Below are 27,209 nucleotides of genomic sequence, written 5' to 3'. Positions count from 1 at the left end.
AGGAAGCCATCCACCATCACCCTGGATTTCTGCAGGAAATGGGGGAGCCAGAATGCCCCCGCGGTGCAGACATAAAGGAATTCGACAGTCCTGCCTGTCTTCCCATTCCTTCCGCACGAAGGAATCTGACTGTCCCACCTATCCTGACCCTCCTGTGCCATTCCTGAATCATGCCACACACTGGGCCTCAAGCTGCCTGTAAACAGTGCCGTGCAAAATGCCCATCCTTTCCCGTGAGCCGTAAGGTAGGTAAAGTCTGAGCAAAAGCATCACATCAGCAGCGTCAGGATGCCTGTAGTCCCTGCTGTGACTAATATTACATTGCAACATGATTAGCTCACCTTCTCTCTGAACTTATACTGCAGTTAAAGGTATTTCTGTTTACAGTAGTTGGAGAATATCATGGGGGAAAAGTCAGTACATGCACATCCTGAGTAGCCACTAAAATGGCAGAAGGCATAGGTGTGGAAATCTAAGGAGAATCCCCATGTTTTCCTACTTTTCTGCTTTAGGACACATGAGGTACCAAAAGCAATCCTGGTAACAGCATCATCAGCCTTTGAGTACAGTGAGAAAAGCAGTTAAGCATCTACCCAGGCCCTTGAAATTATTAGTAGGATTGGTCCTTCCATCTGTATCTGGAAAGCTACGTTTCTTTCAAAAATAAGATCCCCTATTATATTTCTGCCTTTACAAATTGTACATCTCTCAAGTCCAACATAATGGGTCCATCCATAGCTAGACCCTCTGAAAAACTTCTTTACCAACGTATCTCTAAATGACATTTTGGCCTATAGCAGGCTTTACAGTTAAAAATAGGAATCAGAAGATAAAATTAACCAAACAAATTCCATCTCTAAAGTGTTTTCCATTTGGAAAGCAGCACTGCTGATACAGTTGTAAATGATTAAGTTAGAAGTCATACACAGCAGAATGGCTTAATGACAAGTTATTTGTGTAAATATCTTTAATGTTATTGCTTAACACTTTAGCAAAAACTTTACCAGCTCTTGTAGGTTCACTGCATTTATCATCCATACTATCAGGTTGATGAGATCCATATTATAAGTAGATAATAAGTTAGGTATAAGCACAACTGAAATCTGATAAACAACTTGTGGAATTATTCGAGGTTGTTTCAGAAAAAGGGTTGGTAATATAGGTGACTGTCTATATTAAGATATCCTTACTGGTTTTAAATACACTGTTCACCAAGAAATGCATGCAGAACAGTCTGCTAAATAACAAAACCTAGGAAACAGTACAGATCTGCTGCACCTGCCGAATCAAAACACAGAATTACTTCTTAAGCATGTTTAATATACAAAAATAATCCCACTCTAGGTATAAGAATCCCATTTAGGTATTTAAGTATAAGAAAACTCAATTTAAAAGATACAGATTTATATTGGATTTCCAAGTGTAAGTATTACAATTTTAAATACTACAGAGAACTACTGTAATATAGCAGAATTTGTTAAAAATCAGAATTAATAATCAGAACCACTTATTATGGATAAAGATCCCATTGAAGGGAGAGGTGCCTATGGGCTAGCAATGAGAAAGGGTTCCTTTCAGCATGGCAACAGTTAGTTTGAGAAAGTAACCACATGCTTAGTCTTCAAAAGAAATTTCTCAACATTATCATAGAATCATAGCTCACAGATGAGCTCAAAGTGAAGTTTGGGCAAAACCAGCTATTTCTTGGGCACATATGGATGGTTAGCTGGATTAAGGAAGAGCTTTTACATGATTTTAGCACGCTGATGAGACTAATGATCAAGTACCAAATGCAGTGCTAGAGTTAGCATGGCAAAAAAACCTTCCAGAGTTAGAAATGCTGCAGCAATAGCCAAAAATTATTCAAAATGAGAGAAATTAGCTATACTGAAACAATCATTCAGTTTATCAGAAAGATCTTATAAAGAATAAATGTCTTCCACCGCAAGAAAATGCCAGGTAATAGCAGATATTAAAATGAATAACATATGTTATAATGAGACAAAGCAGGTAAAAGGACCCCACATGGAACAATAGCTAAATTCAATTCAGGAATTTGTTGAAGATGAACAACCAAATAAAACCTGCAAGGATACCACCTCTTAGGATAGATTAACAGTAGAAGTGACAGATCTCTCATTTCTTAACATTTTCTTATCAGATTTGGATACCATTCTACAAAACACACTTCACTGAAACAACTTACTGGACTCATTAAATGAATAGCAAGCAATTCTTAACCCTCTATTAGGGATCTAGATAGATTATCTAACTGGAAAATCTGGCACTAAAGTGTATGAAACTAACTAAACTGCTACATAATGACTAGATGGAAAGACACTGATATTTAAAGATGTTGTGTCTCTTTACAAGACAAATTATGAGTTATTCACATATTTACTAAGCTAATTCAGTTGAAAACTCTTATGGAATTTAAAATATTTTTATTTTTCTTCCTTTTTCTTTTTTCATTAACTTTAACAACAAAGATAGATAAGGATATAGCATTTAAATACATAATAAAAAAATTGCAACCAGAAGGTACTGGAACATCAAGTAACAGAACTAAGAACGAGTAAACAGTTTTTCTCTGATATCAATTCCTTCACTTCACAGTCAGGCAAGAAATTATTGAGGAAAAATAATTACCTCAACCAGAGGTCAGTAACATAAGGAGTTTTGTCTGGACAAACAATAAGACAGAAGATACGACAGAAGGATGAATGCTAAGAACTGGAGACTGGAAGCTAGTATTGGATTAAATAGTTTAGCAGATGGGCAGTAAGAAGCCTGGAACTCAGAACTGATGGAGAGCATTGATTAAACACAATTCAATGTTTTGGTTCTCTGAAGAGACAGAAGGGAATATTGACATTAACCCATGCTTTGAGCGAGTGTTCATTTTAGTACTATAAATTATCATGACATCAAGTGCTTGGTTTTGAAGGGCAAGAATACTGAAGACATCAAATGTTTCTAAATGGTAATGATCACTGAAGGCTTTTTCTCTTATGATGATTCTCAGATGACACTAAAACAAAAGGTTCAAGAAAAAAACACACACAAACATACTGGCATGTCCAAAACACATTATCAGAGTTATGGAGGTTTAAAAAAGTACTTACTTGGTATGTGTCCCATAACCTGATAGTACACCGTAAAGGGACTTCCCTCATCAGCAAGTTATTCATCCAACGGAAGGCAAATTGCAAGTATTTCACCTCATGCAGATCCAAGTGCCTATGAACTTGTTCTGAAGACAGAATAAACAGACATTTTACTGCAATTTTTCTGAAGTCCTTAAGTATCAAATACATTGTCTGAATAAATAAAATACTCCTCCGATCTCAAGCAAATAAAATGTGGCAGTGCATTCAAACTCTTACAACTGAATGAAAATCCCCAAAATAGAAATTACTAGTTAAACATTACATTGGATTTATTTTTCTGCCTCTAGATGGCTTAAACAACTGCTCTCAGTTGTGCTATCTAAGAAAAGATTAAGGTCAGAGCTTTACAATATACCACAAAAAAATATACAAAGTTACAAAGTGAAATGATTAGGTGCATATACCCTCACTAATTTCTTAGGCTACAAATTATTTGGGGTAAGAAGACAAGAAACAAAGTATGTAAATAACATAATGGCTTCCAAAAATAGTGTTGGTAATAAAAAGAAGACAACATTAAATTAACAAGGCAAAGAAATATAAGTAAAGTAGTACATGTAAAGGTTGCATTCAACTGAGACAAAAAAGTGAGATTAATGTGTAGGAAACACAGTTAGCAAATTTAAGTAATTTGCAGCTTAAATAATTTCTTGGTGTAACCAATAAATACAAATAAAAACCAGTACAAATCAATGGTTTCTAAAGCAGTACTCATACACGCTGTGTTTATTGTAGCATGTTTACTATTTGAAAGCTGTGATAATCACTTGCATGGGTTATGAGCTAACAGAACTAATCTACTACATGGCTTTTATATATTTAGTAGAATTTACTCCAAAAAGGATCACAGACATTCTGTTAACAGGTTTTAGCTAACAGGCTCAAGTATGACATTGGCATGGTGTAAATGACAAATACTGCAGAAATGCTAATGTCTTATTTTGGATACATTTATTACAAGAAGTCTTTGTTAAAGCCTAAATAAGACATTCCTACTGTCTGTCTTTATACAAATACATTCTTGGGAGATTTTGCTACCCAGATCATCTTTCATCCACATTCACAGAGACGTATTATCAGCTAAAACAATGAGTGCATGCTGATCTTACAAATTTTACGTTTCTCAGAAAGATCTAAAAAGACACTGAAATTCTAAATGAACAAAAAAAATAATCCAAAGAGTATGGTAGCACTGTTACAGGAAACTTTACTTAAAGATTAAGGTAACAGATGTTAAATTACACTAAATTATAATATAGACTGAAGTTGTTCAAATCTTTTTTTTTTTTTTTCTCAAGATGTATTTTCTGGCTATATGAAAGTGTCAGCCAATATGATACAGTTGTTTCAATATGGAAGCAAGAAGCAGAAATTTTTTAGATTTTAAAAACAATCAACAGTGAGCTTTTTTAAAAATAAGATCAGTCACAACACATTACACCAAAGGTCCACATATGACAACATCCTGTTCCCAGTGGTGTCTGAAAACAAATACCCATGGAAATGTATAAAGCACAGGTATTTCTCCATGGCACTTCTGAGCCTATACCCATGTGTGGCTAAAGCACTCTTCAGCAGACCTGGTATCTATATTCCTAAAGTCATATCCTTCTGTAATATAAATATACACAAATATATAAAACCATATGTACATCTTAAAACTATCTGTTACCTCTCCTGGGAACTTTTTAAAGTTGTAGCTGTATATAAAGACGTGTCAATCTGTAAACGATTAATTTCATTTCTAGGTATAACACTAACCAGCCAACTAGATACTTCTGCTATACAATAGACTGAACTGCTACTATGGGATGTGAAAAGGTAGAGAATGAGGGTGGAGAGGTAATGACATTATGCTCTTTTAAGTGATCTCATCAAGTCTTGGATAATCCCTCTCCTTCTCTGTCATTACATGTACAAGAAAAGTACTACAGCATTACCACTGTATATTATGCCTACATATTGTCGGTATTTCTAAAATTACATGAGAACTCTGTGATAGATTTTCCACTACCCGTAATAGCCTCAGTCTTCCAGTCTCAAAACGCTGTGACTAATCTTCGCCCTTCCTCCACAAACCTAATATCCTCCCATCACCTTCACACCCTTCTTTTCCAGGCTTTCTGCAAAAATCATCAGCTGCCCCAGCTGGGAGAGAGACATCAGTCAATATCAACGCTAGTTCTGAGCTCTGCATAAAGTGAGCAACAGGTGCAAATGCAATGACTATCTAGCCGCCACTCCAAACACAACAGCTAACTGTGGGCCTTACTCTGCTGCCCTTCCTCAGCATCACTGCTAATCTGGGTCAGTTTTGGTTGTTTGGGTTTTTTTTTAAATAATCAACTAATGAGCTTTATAAAAGTCGTGGAATTCTGCACAGTGGAGACTCTTCTCCCTCTGTAAAGTGCTGATGAAGCAAGTCCTCAGCTTGAAAAGTTATTGGAAGCAGAAGACGGATGTGGTAACTACATATGTTCTGTAACCTTAGAGAAATAGGCTTAAAAATGAAACAAAGCAGTTTATATGTAGAAGTCTACATTTTGAAGATGGTATAAGATTCAGAAGCCTCTGTATTTTCATTTTCCACACAGAGGCCTTGCATGCCTCTAACTTCTAAACAGTTAGGTTAGAATAGAATAGAACAGAACAGTTGGAAGGGGCCTACAACAATCATCTAGTCCAACTGCCCGACCAGTTCAGGACTGGCCAAAAGCTAAAGCATGTTCTTAAGGGCATTGTCCAAATGCCTCAAACACTGACAGGCTTGGGGCATCAACTTCCTCTCTAGGAAGCCTGTTCCAGTGTTTGACCATCCTCTCGGTAAAGAAATGCTTCCTCAAGTCCAGTGTGAACCTCCCCTGGCTCAGCTTTGAACCATTCCCACACGTTCTGTCACTGGATCCCAGGGAGAAGAGCTCAGCACCTCCCTCTCCACTTCCCCTCCTCAAGAAGCTGTAGAGAGCAATGGGGTCAACCCTCAGACTCCTTTTCTCCAAACTAGACAAACCCAGAGTCATCAGCCGCTCCTCACAGGACATTCCTTCCAGCCCTTTACCAGCTTTGTTGCCCTCTGCTGGACACATCCAAGAACCTTCACATCCTTCTTAAATCGTGGGCCCAGAACTGCACACAGTACTCAGGGTGAGGCCACACCAACATTGAATACAGCGGGATAATCACCTCTTTTTGACTGGCTGGTTATACTGTGTTCGATGCACCCCAGGATGGGGTTTGCCCTCTTGGCTGCCAGAGCACACCCCTGACTCCTATTGAGCCTGCTGTCGACCAGCACCCCCAGATCCCTTTCCGCAGGGCTGCTCTCCAGCCACTCCTCTCCCAATCTATACTTTTGTCCGACTTTACTCCATCCCAGATGCAAAATCTGGTATGTGTTCTTGTTAAAATTTCAAATGTTAAATAAATCATTGATGATTGCCCAATGCTCCAATCTATCTAGATCCCTCTACAAGGACTCCTCCCAGATTGGTATCATCATCAAACCTGCTAATGGTGCATTCAACTCTTGCATCCAGATCGCTGATAAAAATATTGAACAGAACCGGCCCTAGAAGTGAACCTTGAAGGATGCCGCTGGTGACCAGTCACCAGCCAGATGCAGTCCCATTAACTACAACCCTTTGAGCTCTGCCCTTCAGCCAGAAGGCTGCTTCTTCCTCCACCGTGGCATTATTAGGTCAGTTATCCAGGACAAATACAGAATTACTATAGTGTATCTGCCTTTGCTCTAGGCAAATTTTGCTGCAAGTTAAATATACTGAAGTGAGATACTAAGTTAAAATTTATTTTTTAAATGTCACATTTAGATACTGGTATTGCAGACTACTATAATTAGATAATCCACTACACATCAAGCAGGATGCAAAAAAAGTTTTATTTCTAACGGAAGTTACTAACTCGCAAACATTTTTGTTCTTCACACAGCAGAAACAAATTTCATTTGGTTACTTGCAGCCATTGAAAGTAAGTAATGAAGAACAAGAAATTGTGCCAGTTGTGATATTTCAATTACAGGTGTTAATAGGCATAATGAATTTCTTGAAAGTTGCTTTCTAGTCTAACGAGTTGAAAAACAGACTACTAAACTCCGTGCTTTTTATACAATTGACGCAAGACTGGAATAGAAGATGCATTGAGTAAAAAAGCTAATTCTTCTGACTTTGTAAGTAATCGTGAGTAAAGGCTATTTTGCTGATAAAGGTAATTTGGACAGTCATAATCTAAATTTAAATTTTCCATTTCAATGAAAATAAGTACATGTGTGCAATGAACAAGCAAGATATATAATTACTGTCAGCTTTCAGACTTCCAAGTATTTTATAAAAAATACTTCTAGTGCATTTTTTGATAATAAAATTATTTTACAGTTTTTAAAAAAAGATAGTTCTTAAACAAAAACTCAAAAGAAAGAAAAATTATATTTAATAAGTTTCCCAATACTTTCAATAAATCTATATATAAAGTTTTGGTGGAGCAAGTCTTCTGATTAAAGAATAAAACACATTATACAGATGCATTCCAAAGTAGCATACTGCCAAAAATATGTATTTTGTACATAAAAAGCATTTATAGCTATTTATAATTTTAATAAATATACTTATTGGATATATTAGTTTGAATGATCACATTTAGCCACATTAAAAAAAAGCTTCTCATGGTAGAAGGACCTATACACATAAAATATTTATTGTTAATGTTTAATGTCAGCTTCTTATGCTGTTTTACTGATTTCAAAATTGAAGTTGTATGTGACTACAGAATCACAAACTAAAGCCACTTAAGGACAGAAATAACCTGTACTAAAGCATGACTCAACTGCTGTCCTGACTGGGGGATACTGTTAGAATGAGTGCATAGGCACGTTACATATAAGCAAAGAGGAACTACAAAATAATAGTAAAATTATGCATGACCTGCCAAATTACAGTGGCACAGCATGGTGCCACTGTATCCATCTGTATAATTTATTACTTCAGAATATTAGCCTTATGGTGTTGCCCTTTAAGATTCCTACCAATCCTAGCAATCTTTTCTGATGTTTGACTTTAGACCTAGTTTTGTCATTTTTTAAATTATTTAAAGTTCATTTTTTACTCGTATTTCATACCCAGGGCACTTCATTTTTAACTCCATTTTATCAATACTTCATTGTAAATATAAAAAGCATTAACTGTTAAAAAAATATCTCAAATGCAGTTAAGTTAAGAATCTCTGATGAATAGGCCTTTTAGTTCAATGAAAGGAAGAAAACTGTATTTCTCATGAACAGCCACACAATTCTTCTTGAAAAGTGTACACTAGCTACAAGAGTAACTCCTCTGGTACCAATCCAAAATGAACAGTAAAATAAGCAGCCAACCTTTGCCACAGAGACTTACTGGCACTGCCATTTACACGCAGTGATGTTTGTGCATTGGTCCTTAACGTATGAATACATGCTATAGAAATATGCTAGTGCTCTTGTTTTCCATAGAATCCTAGAATCATTTAAGTTGGAAAAGACCTTTAAGATCATCAGGTCCAACCATTAACCTAACACTGCCAAGTCCACCACTAAACCATGTCCCTAAGTGCCACTTCTACACGGCTTTTAAATACCTCCAGGAACGGTGACTCAACCACTTCCCTGGGCAGCCTGTTCCAATGCTTGACAAGCGTTTCGGTGAAGAAATTTTTCCTAATATCCAATCTAAACCTGCCCTGGCAGAACTTGAGGCCATTTCCTCTTCTCCTATTGCTTGTTACTTGGGAAAAGAGACCAACACCCACCTCGCTACAACCTCCTTTTTAGGTAGTTGTAGAGAGCGATAAGGTCTCCCCTCAGCCTCCTTTTCTCCAGGCTCAACAACCCCAGTTCCCTCAGCTGCTCCTCGTAAGACTTGTGCTCTAGACCCTTCACCAGCTTTGTTGCTCTTCTCTGGACACGCTCCAGCACCTCAATGTCTTTCCTGTAGTGAGGGGCCCAAAACTGGACACAGTGCTAGAGGTGCAGCCTCACCAGTGCTGAGTACAGGGGGACGACCACTGCCCTAGTCCTGCTGGCCACACCATTGCTGATACAGGCCAGGATGCTGTTGGCCTTCTTGGCCAGCTGGGCACACTGCTGGCTCATGATAACTGGCTGTCAAGCAACACCCCCCAGGTCCTTTTCTGCCGGGCAGCTTTCCAGCCACTCTTCCCCCAGCCTGTAGCGCTGCATGGGGCTGTTGTGACCCAAGTGCGGGACCCGGCACTTGGCCTTGTTCAACCTCATACAATTGGCCTCGGCCCATCGACCCAGCCTGTCCAGGTCCCTCTGTAGAGCCTTCCTACCCTCGAGCAGATCAACCTTCCCTCCCAACTTGGTGTCGTCTGCAAACTTACTGAGGGTGCACTTGATCCCCTCGACCAGATCACTGATAAAGATATTAGACAGAACTGGCCCCAATACTGAGCCCTGGGGAACACCGCTTGTGACTGGCCGCCAACTGCATTTAACTCCATTCACCATAAATCTTAGGGCTTGGCCATACAGAGCGTACATACTGTTTGTACACTAGTGAAGAGTATGCCCATCAAAGCCATGAGCAGCCAGTTTCTCCAGGAGAAAGCTGTGGGAAACGGTGTCAAAAGCTTTACTAATGTCTAGGCCGACAACATTCCAGTGGCACTCTAGCAGGATTTTCTTCTTTCTCGACCATACCAATAAAGGCAAGCATTATAGACTAATCATTCAGAGACCAGCATAATGGAAGACAAGGCAAAGAAATCAAATGGCGTGAAGCACTGACACATTTTAGAAAACAATTTCCTCATCTACTACAGCTGAGAATCTCCACTGTCTAATTCTCTTTGTTTTTTAAGTAGTCACCTTGTTATTTTTAAAAACAACTGACATTGCAAAGAAATAAATAAGTGTCATAATCTATAAACTAAATGATAACACAGGCACCTAATAAGAAAGCATGACACTCAGAAGAGCCATTGTTTCAAAACTTAAAACCTTTTCTTTTTTAAATACATAAAGTCTCTTGCAAAATTAAAATAGGAGCCTGTCTTTATTTTAATTCTCAAGTCTTCTGAAAGGTTGATTGGAACTGATTAATAGACCACTGTAATCCAAATTTCTCCTCCTGTCTTCTCTCCATTGGTGAGAAAGATAAAAATCCAGCAAGTTTTCAGCTTCAGTATTTGATGGGAATTTGATAGAATTTGTTGTTTTCCTTAGGAAGCAGTTTTGAAAAAAAATTAATCAGTTGAATTTAAAATCCAGACATCTTTCATCCCATGTTAGGTCAAACATAGTAAGAAATTATTATTTATGACTTAACTCAGTCAATTTGACAGTTAATGGTGATAATGAAGCTTCAAAACATAGGTATATCAAATCCAAATTTAAATTTTTAAAATGTTCCGTAACAAATAGTCAAAATATTATAATGGTTAGCATTTCATTACCTCATGGTTGATCAGATTTCTCCCATACACTACTGTGCAAACATTTACCTTTTACTAGAGATACCAGATTATCAGTTAAGTTTTGCCACTGATCATTAAAAGGATGAATTCTAAAAAAGAAAATCATGTGGTTTAATCTCAAATTCATTCAACAAGGGATGTGCTTGCAAGCATGGAATTTGCCTGACCATTAGATTAAAATCAGTAAACTACACTGCCACAATTTGTGTGATATTGAGTAGGCAACAATGTTTCCCTCCTTGTACCATATTGCAACTTCTAGACTACAGAAATGTTTTCAGAGCTCAGCCCATTACAAGTATGAGATGTTATGTACAATCTAAGTAAATAGCATAAAGTAACATTTCTTTTCCAGTTTCTTCATAATGCTGTGACTTGATACTTGACTGACAGCTTCCAAGTACTAGTTTCCAACTACAAAACTTCAGTACTGTTTTCTTAACTGTGCAAAGCAACCAACCAACTAGATTTTATTCTACTTAATGCAGTGCTATAGTGGGCATTTATTTCTACTTAGCTGAACTTTCTAAAAGTGTGGTTAGCTATTAAAAAAGACAGTATCATAACACAAATGAACACTGCTTACTAGAAACAGTGTTACCAACAAGGGGTGTCCCTGCAAAGCTTGGACTCATGAGACCAGAACCTCCTGAAAAGCAGTGACTGCTTAAGGCTCACCTCTGAGTTACCACAAACATTTGATAAAACTGGTTTTCACAAGTATTGTTTGCAAGCTTCCAGATGTCCTTAGGGAACAAGCATCCCTTTGATCGCATCAGCCCTGACATGGATATGGTCATCCATACCTGTCTTCCACCATTTTGCAGCACATTTTGCTCCAGTCTAGACTCATAGACAGTTGATTAACATGGAGCAGTTCATGCAACTTCATTCATTCAGTTAGGGATTCCACAACCAACATATCCACCACCAGGCTTGTGTGTACTATCCATTCAGTCAACGTAATAACAGAATGTTGACATTTTTTCTACTACCCCTAGATTCTTTAAACATTGCCATTTGCTTAAAATTATAGCTCCCACATACTGAACTTTGCTGTCCAAAAGAAGGAACTTTGTCATCAATAAATGACTGCTTTCTTTTTGAGTACTCTATCCACCAAAAGCAATTTTTTTTATTTCATTCTCTCTCTTCCTGAATAATTTTTACATTGGTCAAAGCCAGTATGTTTATGGGAGAAAAAGGTGAGAGTTTGGAGTAAAGTCTCAACACCAAGTGTTGCCAGACGCAGATTAAGGCTTACAACCCTCCAACCTGAATTAATGAAAGTCTGAACAGAAGTAATTGTCAAGACTACAGCTTAGCAATGAGTTATTATTAGTTATGTATATTAATTTTTATTAATATACATTAATAACAAGAGAAGTTCCTGATGACTGAAAAAATACATTCAAAAGATCATAAATGTGCACTTGAAGACAAGATCTCATTATGATACACAATTCTGCTTCAAGTAATAGTCGGGATCCAAGTAAAAGACTTAGATGCTGACTATATCTTGTTCCAGAATTAGTTTGCTTTTTATAACTGTCTAAAATCATCCATTATAAGAATTATAATAAAAGCATTTAAAAAAAATATATTGAAAAGACCTGTACAAAATGAAAAGACGACTGGCAGAAAACCAGAAATATTACCAAATTATATTCTCCTCATGGCCTACAATTTAGAGATAATGGTCTATTTGAATTTAGCTCACTAAATGTACAGCTAGTAGCTATGACTGAGAAATAGCTTCTTCATACACAAAAGATACAGCCGATACTCCAATACTAAAAAGCCCAAGACACTGATCCCAAAGCAAAAGAAGCAAATACTAGAGGAGGGGAGGAGAGTAGGGAGGAAGGAGGGAAGACCAAGTTGCCTCAGGGAATCAAATGCAAGTAACAATTCTGTGGCATCCAATGCAAAATGGAGGAAACTATTAGGAAAAACAGCAAAGAAGATCTGCCGTTCTAACTAAAAGTTAAAAATGCATCCTGTGTTTCCAGGTGGAACTTGAACTTAATATTCAAAGTGCAACAATCAACAGTGAGAAATATTTGATGAGACACTTTACTTCCAGGTAGCATTCACTGGACTTCCGTAGCCTGTTCTTCTAAATCATAACTCTGCATTCATAACAGGGTTTATGCCTGACACTTTTTAAATTCCCTATCATGTTAAACTTCTTTTCTCTTCCCTTTTTTTGATTTGCCATAAAAATAGTAAGTTTTGGCTATTTAAAAGTTAAAGTGCTTACAGAAGTCAGGAATTTACAAATGATTTTACAGTCAATCTCAACTCTTGCTAAAATCTCTGAACTCCGTAATAGCATACAAATATAATCTCCACGGTAAAACATAAAAATATGATTTAAGAGATATATTAAATAATTATTATGCCTACTGAGCAGCACTTAAGAGTGGATTAAAGTATAATACAGTAATTGCAACCATAAAATCAGATAAAAAATAACTACTGGTGAGCTAAATAAGATGGCTTTGTTAAAATGAAAAAAAGCTTTATGGCACAAATTAATTAAAACAATTACGAAATGCTTACAAGATTTTTAATCACTTCAGCACAAAGCTGACACATAAAGATGGACCAAAAGAGAAGGTCCTTCTTAATCACTAATTTTCAACAGCAGCAGTAAGGTCTAAATAAATTCCATGTCCATTTCCGATTCAAAATGCTTCTGCATGGTTAAAGAATACCAGTCTTTTCAACTGTTACAATTAGAGCTCTTTTTTCCAGATACTTCAGCATAATCCCAGTTCAAAATTATAGGTGTCAGTAAAATGTTTTACAGTATAATTAAACATAATTTTGCACATACAATTAAGTATTCTTTAACCATACTTTTAAAGAGATCATTAGCATGATTGAATACATAATGAAGATTGACCAAATGTCACCTAATACCACAGTTTCAACATCAGTTCATTGTACGAAATCCCAAGATTCAAATTAAAAACCAAACAAATTAATCAATCTATATCTCTCACAGTATATCGAACACATCACTTGTTCTGCAAGTTCTTATTAAACAACAGTGTTTAATAAGAAAACATATTAGTCTTGGTTGATATTTTGTCTTCTTCAGATTCAGATTTTCCTCAACAAAAAAGCAAAACTATTTTCCTCTGCAGTTTAAAAAGTTCAATCAGCACAGAAACTGAATGTCCTTTAGAAACTATGAAAGTATCAAAACTACTCAATAGGTATCTCTAAGTAACTTTTGGGGTTAACTTGTCACATGAAATTAAGTTCTGAGCAGAACCATGAAATGTTGCAGACAACCGACCAACGAAAACATCTGTAACCCAAGACAGAAATAAGTAAATAAAGTATGATTAGTGGAGCCAAGATTCATTTGTTCAGAACATTAAAACAAAATGCATTATCTAATTTGTATTTCATTTGAAGGGAATGAAACAAACACATTTACAATATGGCTGCAATAAAAAAAATAAGACTTAAAAACTTATTAATATAACATGGTTTTAATAGATGAAAGAACATTTTAATGGCACCTAGGCATAAGTAACAATATTTTCCCAAACATTACTATGCAGTATTTATTAAAACAGACATTCTTTAAAATAATTCTAATATAACAACTTTAATGTTACACTAAAAATATCTTTTTATTGAAAAATTTGTAATTTTTTTCAATATTAAAATGGAAATAAATCAGAAATTGTCCCAATTGAAATATCATATGTAAGAATATCTGTAGTAACTCTCCAAAACAGATGGCCAGAAAATGTGTCCACAGTGGACACAGCAGAAATACTGAAATCTTACTGAATTTTTGAAAAATGTAGGTGAATTCTAAATGAACTTCCTTATGGGAAAGTCGAAATGCAGCACTCTTTTTATGATCTTAGGTATTTTTCCATGACTTCCATTTTCAAAAGAAGGAGGAAAAATATATACAGCAACAGTAAGAGCTTTTTTCTTTTTTAAAAATAATTTTCTGCATTCTTGTTTTTCCATTTCTTGCTACTAAGATTCAAGGGCCAATTCTGCAATAAGATTGGTGATTGCTGGTGAAAGAATCTGGAACACTAATAACATGGAATTTATTTAACTATAAGAAAACACAAGCACAGATCAGGCTGTGCAGAACACAGATGCAAATCCCGGGAGCTGTTCTATAAAAGATGTAGAAAAAAATCTTCCCAAACTTATGCTCACAGAAGATGCAGAATCTTTATACTAAGTTGAGTCATCAGTACTGCCTTCATAGTTTATTGTAATGCTAATAAGAAGCCAACATAAATAAAAAAATAAATATAACATTATAACAGGCTATTTTTTTTTTTTTCTAAAATTGCCTTCTTGCTAATTTAGAGAGAATGCCACGCAATCTTAACATCTTTTATAATGTTTAATGGAAACCCAAGACTACTTTTATCTACAAATGCTTAGCCTTCTCCAAATGGCTATCTCAAACTCTAACGTAAGTAACAGGTGTCTTACAGTAAACTGAAGAAGCTGAAACTCTCCCAAGCATGAAACCAGCCAAATGCTAAACACCTGTAAATTCTGGAAACACAAATCCTGAATTAATTTTGGCATTCCTACACCACATCTCTTTGCTTTCAAGCCTAAGTGAAGCAAAAGTGGAAGACAGCATGCCACACGATTGTGACCTTTTACAAACCAGGAGAAATGGTTCATAATTTAGCGCAGAAAAGCTCTACTGACATTACAGGAAAAGATAATTTGTTATAACAGTTTCCTTATATTATTGAACTACCTATTGTTCCTCCCTTTCACTATTTTTGTATAATTCCAAGAAGAATCTGAATGATGATGACAAGGAGATAAATGAGATTGAATAATGTTTGATCTTCAAATTCCACCTCGTCTATAACAACATTTTATTAAGAAACAAAAATTCTGTTAAACATGATTCATCAAAATTATTTTCTGGAGTTCAAGCAGACTGAGATTATGATTAAATTAACAGAGTAGCTTGGCCATTTGAAGTCTACTGCAATGTTCTGCAGTGTGCGCAGAAGGACAGTTACTTTGAGAGGAGTTGTGATCCATAAGGCTGGGTTAATGAAGGTTGCTTGAATCACTAACATAACGCATTAACACTCTCTGAAGGGTGAGCATCACTTTTCATACACTGGTAATCCATTACTATTAGCAAGCAAGCTGTACAAGCTTCATCCATTCATGCAGCTACTTACTACATTAAGATTCTCTTCACCATGCATTTACCCACATCAAGAAAATAATGTGACACAGTAGCAACAGGAATATTATTTTGTTCCACAATAACCTTAACTAGCACTTAGGATATTTACAGTAAATACAGATAGTAAGATTTCTTTTTCAAAAACAATTCATATCAGCTATACATTTCCCTTTAGCTACAGTATTAAAGACCCAGTATAAAGATAAAAATACAAAAGCAAAAAGAAACGAAGAAGAGTAAAGCACAATAACATATAATTTAATCCAACTATGTTGTGATTCCATCAAAAAAACCAACCAGGTCAGGATCCCTTACCTGAGGCATCCAAAAGTTTATAAAATTACAGCAGTACACATCCCACCATTGCCTAACAACTAAAACTTTCTTTAATCTTACACCTACTTTGGTGTACTCTTCTGGCAAAAGAAAACAACTGAGTGGACAGTCTTTTAGACAAAAAGAAACAGCCCTAAGAATATTGAAAAATGCCTATCTTTTACTATCCAAAACTTTTAACTGGACCACTGTATTATAAGGATTGTGATCAGCAGTACAAAGTCAAAATGACAGCTAATTTACTAATGGCATCCCTCAGGGGTCAATACCAGGGCCAATACTGTGCAACAGCTTTATTAACAACTAATGATGGCATAGAGTGGACTCTGTGTTTGTGGATGATACCAGATTGGGAGAAGTGGTTGACATGTTGAAAGTCAGGGCTACTATTTGGAAGGACCTTGGCAGGCTGAAGGAATGGCTGATAGGAACCTTTTAAAGTTCAGGAGAGGCAAACGTCCTGTATCTGGGATGGAATAGTCTCGTTCAACAGCACTGACCAGGCACCAACTGGCTGGAAAGCAGCTCTGCCAAGAAGGACTTGAGGGTCCTGGTAGCCAACAGCTGTACCCACATCAGCAGTGTGTCCTTGCAGAAAAGAAGGCCCATGGTATATTGGGCTTTCTAAGCAAGAGAGAAGACAACAGGTCAGGAAAAGTGATTCCTCCTCTGTTCTCACCACTTGTGAGACCATGTCTGCAGCATTATGTCCAGTTCTGGGACACTGGCATACAAAAGCAAGTCCAGTGGAGGGCAGCCAAGGTAGTTGGGAAGCTGGAGTACTTTACACATGAAAGGAGGCTGACAGAACTGGGTTTGTTCAGCCTTAAAAAGAAAAGCCTATGAACAGCTGAAACTAGCTAATGGGAGGGTATAGAGAAGATGGAGCCAGACTCTTCTCAGAGGTACACAGAGATAAAATAAAAGGCAGTGGACATCAGTTCCATAAACAAAAATTCTAATTAGGTATATTAAAAATAAAAAAATAAAAAAATAAATCACAATGATGGTAGTCAATCCCTTGAACAGTCCTACCCAAAGAGGCTGCAGAACCTCCATCCCTGGAGTTACTCAAAACTCAACCAGACAAGACTCTACACAGCCTTATCTAAGTTGGCCCTGTCCCCTTAGATCAAGAAAGATCATGAGAGGAAAGAGCACAGCTTTGGAAAACTGACTTCCATAGGCTCCATATAACCTAAATAGTTCTAGGTTTCCATAATGTCAACTACATCCAAATCTTACCGGTTTCCTTTTCAAATAGCAATGACAACTTTTTAAAATACTTCATAGTTTCTACAATGAAAAAATGCGTAATGAAATTTCCCTCGCTCTGGAGTGTTATAATTGCCATCATTTTTTTTAAGTCGTTTCCTTTAACCTATTTTCTACATATGCTACAGCAGGTATGTCATACAGACAATCTGCAAAATATACCTGCTATAAGATGACCAATTCCTTAAAGCTGGGATTTTGCTTTGCTTTCTCCAACTATACTGCTCAAAACAAGGAAACTGTCCTTTACTACTCAACCATATAAAAGACCTAGAGTTAAGATTAATCCAAGATGTTACTTTGTAAGTATTTAGGACAGTATAAAAAAATCAACATTAACCACCAAACACTCATGATGTCTATTAAAAACTATAAAAAAAAATTCTAGCATAGAAAAGGTACAGTTCAGTACCCATTTTCATTTTTAAAAAATCTTGGCAGTTATCTACAATCACAGATATTGATACAAAATCTGCTATAACATGTAGTTCAACATAAAATATACATTGTATTGGTTGCCTCGTTTACTAAATACTATACAATTTAGATCAAAAACATTTCATAAAAAATTGGATCCACATTTAGAAAGATAAACAATTACAGTTTTTGATGTGGAACTACTTCAACAATGTCCTATTAAATACAGTCCTATAAAGACCTCACAAAATTATTTTAAATCAGATAAAAATCAGGAACCCACACTTTCAGTTACAAAGCCTGGTAAAGGACAGTTTAAGAAAACACATTTACTTGCTACAACTGTCTGTCTGTTGTTTTTTTTAAGTGTGAAACCTTAAAAACAATGCTTCCCAAACCTATCCACTGAGAAAAGTTATTTAATCCCTAAAGCACTGAATGTACAAATAAGCCTTCAGCATTTCTTTCTTTCTTAGAAACTAAACAATAATATATTGTATTATATTTAAATCTTTATTATACCGAACAATAAGGTTGATTATCAGAATGGTACTTTTCATTTTGAAAACTTGGTTAAAGAATTTGTTTATATAAATGTTCATTGGCCAAGTTCTGGAAGACTATGTATAGGCATTATAATTATACACTTCATTTAGTGTATAATCATTTGCTTCTATAAGTAATTCAAATGTAAACTCCAATATTGATATAAGCATAAAATGATATACAAAAAGTCACACTGCAAGCAGTTAGACTATTTCTGAAGTAACAAACCACAGTTTTAAAGATATTTTTAATATAAATGTATCACTACCCTGTATACAGAAGTATCCCCTTATATTTTTCACATTCATTTAAACAAAAAAATACATCTACAACAAAAAGTTTTACATACATTTACATTTATAGTGTAATATTACATAAACATTGTTCTCCTGCCTTTAGTTTTTGATCATTAGAAATACTTTAACATCCTAAAAGGACACAAAGAGCATTATCAAATATTCAAGATGCAAATATGTGCAGGCCAACCCAAAATATGCTATGGTAAGCACTGGAACAAAAAAAACTCACAGTATGTGTAATGAAAAGATGGAATTAATCTTTCCAAGAAGATTACCAAATACTAAGCTACACAAGAAATATTTTTTCTATCTCATCATTGACAGGCTAGTGTCACAAATATATGCCTGGTTCTGCTTGGCAACATTTTGTTAATACTCTGTTCATTAATTTAACAAACTATCAAGAGAGTATGTTTAGAATGGGCAAGCATTATCTCTTGCATTTCATTTAATTAAACTCTATTCTAGCAATATGACAGTCAGCATTTCATGAAGGGAATTATTTTAAGGATGAAGGTAGAAAATATTTCAAAGTGTCCTGCTAAAACATGAAAGCACAATCTAAAATTACCCCTGCACACACTGTAATTTATCTATAATATTAAAGATGTTATTTCCAGAGCTCATAATTAAGTGGATTCCACAGAGAAATTATTCAAGCATTCCAGATAGCAAAATGAAGCACAAAGGCACAAAACATAGTGCCGAAGGACAACCATAAACAACCACTGTGACTTGCCCGAATTACAACAATCATTGAGCTTAATATGAAATGAATACTGGCTGCCTTTTGTATGTGGTCATTACTCTGCTGCAAAGAAATTGCCAGTGAATTTTGATTATATTGCCTTAATAAAAAGTAATGAAAGTGGCTCATGCTCTAGTGGCTTTCTTTTAAATGATACACGACAGCGATCTTGCAAAGGCCAGTGTGCCACAAATTGATTATAACACCTCATCTGAGGAAGGTGATGTAACCCCACTATTGTAGGTAACTGCAGTGATGTTCGCTTGACTTCTTGCAAACGTTTTAACGAAACGCTTCCAGTGAAACACCAGTTAGAAATTAGCTTAGCTTTTAAGACTTACCATCAATCCGACTAACAAGTTCTTCCAACATTTTCACTTTCTTCTGAATTCCTGGCTGTGCAAATGTGTAGTTATCCTGAAGAAGAGACCATATACAAGTATAAGTTTGGGGGCAGGGGGAGTTTCTTTTCCTTCAATTACGTATCTCAATCCATTTATTTTTCTATGTTTTAAGGTGTTTGTGTTTTGTTTTTACATTTCCTGGGTCTAATTCTACCGTTAAGGAGTAAAGCATCACGTTGCATAGTCCTACTTCCAGTCCCCATCTCTAACAGTATACGCTATAGCTATTACTGCATCAATTGCTCTCTACTTGCTAATCTAGTGCCCCTGAAGTTACAGCTTTATTGCAGAAGTCCAAGTAGCTTTAAGAGGCTGTCATCTTAAATGCCAAAAGGTGCCACACTAGAGATTTTTTTAAGGTGATTTTTTTCTCATAAATTTACAATTCTACCACAAATAATGTAGGAAATTGAAAATTTAAACCCTAATCAGTGACAGGATAAGAATTTGATCTTTAGAAGTTCAGAATAACACCTTCCAGCAGCATAAGAAATCAAAAGTCTATTTCAATGGAGTCATGACTGTTCTGAACCCAAGGTTACAGTTAATATCATGAATCAAAACCTAACATGCAAGCTATATAGCTAAAATGGCAGGGTATTTGCATGTATTTGTTTGAATGTAATAACTCTAACTGGATTTCTTATTTTTGGACTGCAGCTCTATAATATATACTAGAGTTTGAAGTAACGAGAAAAAGAAAGGTATCTCCACTTTAACTCCAAAGTGATCAATCTTTTTAAATAAAGGCATTATTTAAATACACAGCAATGTTTCTGAATATTTGATTGACAATCCCCTCCACTCAACTCATTTTGTTATAGCTTTATAGAGACACTCAAGAAAAGAAAGCTGCCAATATATATTTTAAAAGAAAGTTGCTATGTAAAGTTGTTTTCATGTAACCACTACCTACCCAGAAAACCAGGGTAAAGGATTTTTCGTATCAACTGCTATTGTTTTAATAATTCCTTTATGAAAATCAAATGGAGAGCTCAGCAACTATGCCAAAAATCATCCTAGAAAAATTTTCACTGATGTTCTAATATTAATTTTTCTTTACTTGATTTCAAATTTTAACTTGGCCTTAGAGTAAAATGGATGAATATCAATTCATTTTTATGTATCTTAAGACATTTTTTTAATTAAAAAAAAAGGCCATGTTGACTTTCTTGACTATATTTACATGGGGAGGGTTATTTTGATTTATGAAACTGAATTGCAATTTAATCTTCAAATTCTATAAAGCTGCCATAAAGTATGAAACCCAAAAGTTCGCAAGGGAAAATTATGCACTAATAATTCTGTTGGTTATAGTACATCAGCCAGCAAGTGGTTTACAGTATCAAAAAGTCTATTATGTGCTCCGATCACTTGTAACTGACCACAGTAGTAGCTATTTAAAAAATTATAGCAAAGTTCTCTACTGGCCTAGCAGTAGCACTTTCACAGTATTTCATATTAGAAACCAATGTATAAACTAAAACAGTGTCGATGAGGAAAATTCTCTGAATTTTGGAATTTCCCACAGGAATGACCAACTAAAATAGGCAACCATTCCATCTTGCTGGCCTTGTCTCTCAAATGGAACATGAGCATCCTCAGTAGGGCAATAAAGCATCAAAATAGAATAAAGCATCAAAATAGAAACAATGGAAAGTCTCACACAGAGTTCAAATCTACTATAATCTTACTTCAGGGACAGAGAAACTATCCCATGCACTGTGATAATACCTTTTATACAAGTCTGACACACTCCTGTATTAGTCATGTATCATATCCAGGATACTGCATCTTCAGGAAACAGTATATTCATTTTCTTTACAGAACCTACTCTAACAATGAAAACTGTATTCGATTTTTTTTTTTCAAATGTTTATATACTGTTCTATTTATTTATTTAAAGAAAGTTAACCAGTATTTCTAGAAGTAGTACTGTACTCAAAGTACAGCAATATGGTGCTCAATTATGTCATCTATAACAGATCCTCTGTAAAAGAGTCTTCATGTATTTAACACTGAAAGCCAACACAGAGCTAAAACATTACTACTTCAATCGCTAGTCTCTCCCCAGGTGGTGCAACTCCCAACTGGGATCTATGAATCTGAAACTGTTTTCTTTCTCAAAGCATCATTTACTCTGTATACACCTGGAAATGCAACCCAAAACTGCCATCTTGGATTTGAAAACAGGTAAGTTTGCTCTCCACTACATTTTATCTTTTGACTATTCATTTATTTTTCTTTTCATTATTTCAGCTGCAAATGAACACAGCTGGGAGTGACTCTTCTATTTGTGCTGACTCATCTAACTGGAAAGATCTTTGTTGGCTCCCCCAGTCCTCTCTTCTAATTAAACAACACTGTACATATTCCCTCCCATGACACTTGTAATTGACTTTCTGGAGTTTGCAAAACTGTGAGAAGGACTTTGTAAACATCAAAACTACTCTGTTACCTACTATTCTTGCTCCCTTTGTGCTTATATGTAGAAGAAAAAGCTAGTAACACAGTTAAAGAAAAAAAAATGTGACAAACTCATGAAATTAATGAATTATTGCTTGGGACAATATAGAAGTACAGTGGTTAAGATTTTAATTCCTCTACCACACAATTTAATTGGCAACACCAGCTTCGAAATTTGAATCAACTTTACTCCCAACTCTTCTACCTCCTCCCCGCCAAGAGGCACAGGGGGGTGGGGAATGGGGGTTGTGGTCAGTTCATAACACTTCATCTCTGCCACTCCCCACGGACCATATGTCCTGTCAGAAAGCCTCCTCTTGCACAGGCTCCTCTCCACAGGCTGCAGCTTCCATTAAGGGATCTCTACCTACTCTGGCGTGGGGTCCCTCCATGGGTTGCAGGAGGGTTGATATCTGCTCCACTGTGGACCTCCATGGGCTGTGGGGGGACAGCCTGCCTCACCATGGTCTTCACCACAGGCTACAAGGAAATCTCTGCTCCTGGAGCACCTCCTCCCCCTCCTTCTTCATTGACTTTGGTATCTGTAGGGTTGTTTCTCTCACTCCTCTCTCACAGCTGCCGTGCAGTTTTTTTTTACCCTTTCTTAAATATGTTACCACAGAGGCACCACCAGCATCGCCAATGGGCTCAGCTTTGGCTAGCAACCGGTCCATCTTGGAGCTGGCTGGGACTGCCTCTGTCCGACATGGGGCTGCTTCTCACAGAAGACACCCCTGCAGCTCTCCTGCTACCAAAACCGTGCCACATAAACCCAATACAAGTTCTCTGCTAACTTTTGAAGAAAGAAGCGTTTCAGTATTCAACTCTCCTAACTATTCCTACTCACAGTTGTAGGTCCTCACAAGAACATTTCATTACTTATCCTGCAAATTTTTGTTATATTTCCTCATTTATTCCTTGTGTAACTTTGACCGTTGATATTAAGCAAAAGACAAACTCTGAAAAAGTCATAAGTAACTGAGAACAGGATTGTCTTGCCTCAAGAGATCTTCAGCAAACAGTTAACTTAAAATGCTGTATATTTCTAACCGCTGTTCTTGACACTTTCTAGTAAGTATTCACATATGAAAAAGTATGCATGAATACACAACAGAATCCATGATAAACATAAAAAAATTCATGCATTGGTGTGCAATATCTAAATTGACGTTCTGCTCAGCTTCCAACGTACTTTCAGTGAACTATGCTAACCTACTTCACAGCTGAGTGGTTAGAAAATCTAGTTCAGACTCTGACACATAATTAGTTTCACCTTACAATACAAAAGGTTAAGACTTCGTAATGTCACAAGGGCTTAAAACTTGCTTCAGTCTCAAATTTTTGTGTTAGTAATCTGTACTTATTCTGTAGAGGCTAGTATAACCACCTCACTGCCCTGCAACTACAACTAGGTCTGGCAGGACTTCTTCTCAAAAAATAATCATTATAATTTAAAATAAAGTATTTCAATTATAGCCTTCACTAAACATGACAAAACATTAGGTAATGTCCTGGGTTTGGCTGAAATAGTTTTCTTCTTAGTAGCTGGTGTAGTGCTGTGTTTTGGATTTAGGATGAGAATGATGTTGATAACACACTGATGTTTTAGTTGTTGCTAAGCAGTTTTTGTACTAAGTCAAGGACTTCTCAGCTTCTCATACTGCCCTGCCAGCGGAGGCTGGGAGTGCACAAGAAGCTGGGAGAGGGCACAGCTGGGACAGCCAACCCAAACGAGTCAAAGGGGTATTGCCTACCATATGATGTCATGCCCAGTATATAAACTGGGGGGAGTTGGCAGGGGACACTGTGGCTCAGGGATTGGCTGGGCATTGTCAGAGGGCGGTGAGTAACTGTGTTGTGCATCACTTGGTTTATACATTCTAATATTATTATTTTCCCTTCCTTTTCTGTCCATTAAACTGTCTTTATCTCAGCCCACAAGTTTTACTTTTTTTTTTCCACTTCTCTCCCACATCCCACTGCGGGGGCGGGGAGTGAGTGGCTGCGTGGTGCTTAGCTGCCAGCTGGGGTTAAACCACAACAGGTAATTCCTTACATTTTCAGTATCTTGGAAAGGTGTTTACCTTGAAAAGTAAGTCGTAAAGTAACCTTTTCTGTGGATACACTGAGAAAGTGATATTGAGTGAACTATGGATGGTCCTACTTGCATTCTTAATATCCTCCAAATGTTGCAGTATCTACACCATATCCCTCTAGCATTTTTTATTTGTCTACCAGGAATAAAATACCAAAGTAGATTCTACTATTTTTAATCATGTATATCAATGAGATTCTTATTAGTCACTCCGATGCATGTTCTAACAAATATACTCCATTTCCAATCACCATAGGCAGCCACAGTACTGACAGCTATCTGTTCAAAATACTACTAACTTATGATGGAGTGCTAAAAAGAACACAGATGCTTTTTAAGTGCATGTTAAATGTACTTCCAAAGCAACTGTTCAGTAAGTTCAACATACCTCCATTATTTTAATTTTAAATCTCTTCCAAAATACTACAAATACTTCATAACAATGAGTCTGTAATAAATCTGAAAATCTTTCTTTCCAACTTCTTGAATTATTTCAATTACATATGGAAAAAGGAATGTAAACAGCATTTGTGAATGCCATCTGGTACATAAGTACAAAGGCAGCTGCAAGCATGCAGAGAAGGAATCAAATACTATTAAATATAAATGTAATAATGTATGTATATTAATAATTATATATAATAAATTTATAAGTAATGTATGTACATATATCCTTCTGTGTGTATATATAAACAAATATATATACACTTTATATACTTCCACAGAAATGAAAACACACTATATTACTTTTTCTACTCATTCCTTAGGAAATATTTTCAAGTTTCAAAATGCAACTTTTCTTATCTACACATCAGAAATTTTAATATTTTAGATCATTTGCTCTTCTGCACTGATTTATATTATTTAAAAATATATAGAAGGAATTTCAGAGTATTAAAAATTGTTTCCCAGGGTCAGAAAATGAAACTAATTTGCAACTCTCTAAGCTGAGAACCTTGTGGAAACAACGGCCTCTGAATGATACAGAACCTTACTGCACTATGTAATATATTGCACATATGACCTTTACTACAGTTATCATTATCAGGAATACTTTCTATTTTGAAAATTCAGGCTTTGCAGGCTTTAGCTAAACAAAAAGTCACCCATCTTTTTCTATAAATAGGTGCTGACGGGATAATTTTAAAAGAAGAAGAAAGCTGAAGAGGAAAGGAAAACAGCCTTTTATGTCATCACGGAAAGAGGAATAGAGCCAGCCAAATTGAAAAGAAAAAACACTATCAATAATTTGACAAGAATGACTGCAGCCAAGCACAACTATAGGCACAGTACTTCTCATTCTTTTCAGGTCACACAAGCTGTTCACCAACAATGTACTGTTGAAAATATCAGAACCATTTACAGAAGCAAATGGAAAGTTTTGACACAAAATCTTCATGTGTTGTTTGCTTGCTTTTAATAAGGTTTTATCAGTCAGATCAGAGCTTTTAAATATAAAGAATACATCAAGCAATCTGTATACAGCATACCTAGATGTCTGTTTTCTCTACTGATGTATATTTAAGAATTCCTATACATCAATTTAGGTATGTTCAAGTATATTATCACATGAGCAAAAGACAACTGAAAGAAAAAAAGCTTTCTGAAGGTGTATATTTATCTCATTATGTCAGAAAGGGATCTTCTCAATTTTATTTTTAGAACTCATTTAAGTACTTCATTCACACATTTGCGAATCCTCTAAGCAAACTCCAATTAAAAATCTTGGTTCACCTTGCTCTCAAAGTTACACAAAAAGGAGGGGGCAGGTGGGAGGGAAGCATGGCACTTACATGAAGATAGCCAACACATATATCAACACTATCAATGGTAGGCACAGTTTACCCAAAATGCTTCCTGAAACTGGAGATTGTAATGTAAATTCAATCTTAAATACAGTTTAGGGGAGAGAGGGAGTAGGCATGCACAAGAACAAATGCACAAGTGTGCTGGGAGTATGCTGTTTGCACATATTCCATAGAATGTTCCATAATTACTCCAAGATACTTCCTTTAAAAGAAATGATCCTTCAGCCTTTGTAATTATTAAGCCTGACTTTTGAAACATAAATTTCCTAAGCAGTAGGAAAAAGATTTACAAAGTGTTGCAGCCCAAAATTTTCTACACGGAAAACAGTATCATATTTATTTCTACATAACAGGATGGAAAAAGCAACATCTTATTAAAAAGTAGGTACTGATTCTCGTATGATAATAGTATCCATATTCTCAGAATCAAAGACCCAATCTTCTACTGGGCTATGTAATCAAACCTCAGTTTTACACAAGTGGATGTATTATAAATTACAGAAACTGTTAAAGTAACAATAAAAGAAGTGCTCAGGGTATATTTTTGTATTATGGTGTAGGCTGGACAACAGTTCAAATCCAGGTAAAAGCTAGAAATCATAAATATGGACACTTACGATCCCAAAAGCTGATGCTGTAGATCTTAGGTAGAAGATAAAAATATTTTTATTCTGAGGTATACTGATGGCACAGTATATTTAATCTAAAACACAGAAAACAATGCCTTTTATATAAGTATACAGAGCCAATTACAAATAGATTTGTTCTCTTCCTGAAAATTTTACTCTCGGTGACAGGCTAGAAAACTGCATTATTGGATTCCAAAGATACACAGGCTCCTTAAGAGCTTCTGGAGACACCTGTCTTGAAGAACAACTGTAGCCCTCAAGATAAATCCTACTGATGCCCTCAATTTTCTGATACCTGAAATCCCAACACAGGCTT

At 36.0% G+C, this 27,209-nt stretch overlaps 1 protein-coding gene across 4 annotated transcripts in view; it reads right to left on the bottom strand.

Moving 5' to 3' along the window:
* The window catches only part of TBC1D22A (TBC1 domain family member 22A), a 189,146-nt gene that overhangs the window by 78,718 nt on the left and 83,219 nt on the right, over positions 1-27,209 (bottom strand). For all 4 annotated transcript variants that reach the window (XM_069801901.1, XM_069801902.1, XM_069801899.1 and 1 more), the window contains exons 10-11: positions 19,833-19,908; positions 3,126-3,253 (exon numbers count right to left, since the gene is read on the bottom strand). In XM_069801901.1, coding sequence (XP_069658002.1) covers positions 3,126-3,253; positions 19,833-19,908 — 204 coding nt within the window. The remainder of the gene's footprint in view (positions 1-3,125; positions 3,254-19,832; positions 19,909-27,209) is intronic.

Source organism: Haliaeetus albicilla, chromosome 14, assembly GCF_947461875.1.
Source record: "Haliaeetus albicilla chromosome 14, bHalAlb1.1, whole genome shotgun sequence".
In the NCBI taxonomy this organism is placed as follows: domain Eukaryota; kingdom Metazoa; phylum Chordata; class Aves; order Accipitriformes; family Accipitridae; genus Haliaeetus; species Haliaeetus albicilla.
The sequence above is the reverse complement of the archived record's forward strand: the minus strand, read 5'-3'. Positions and strand labels throughout refer to the sequence as shown.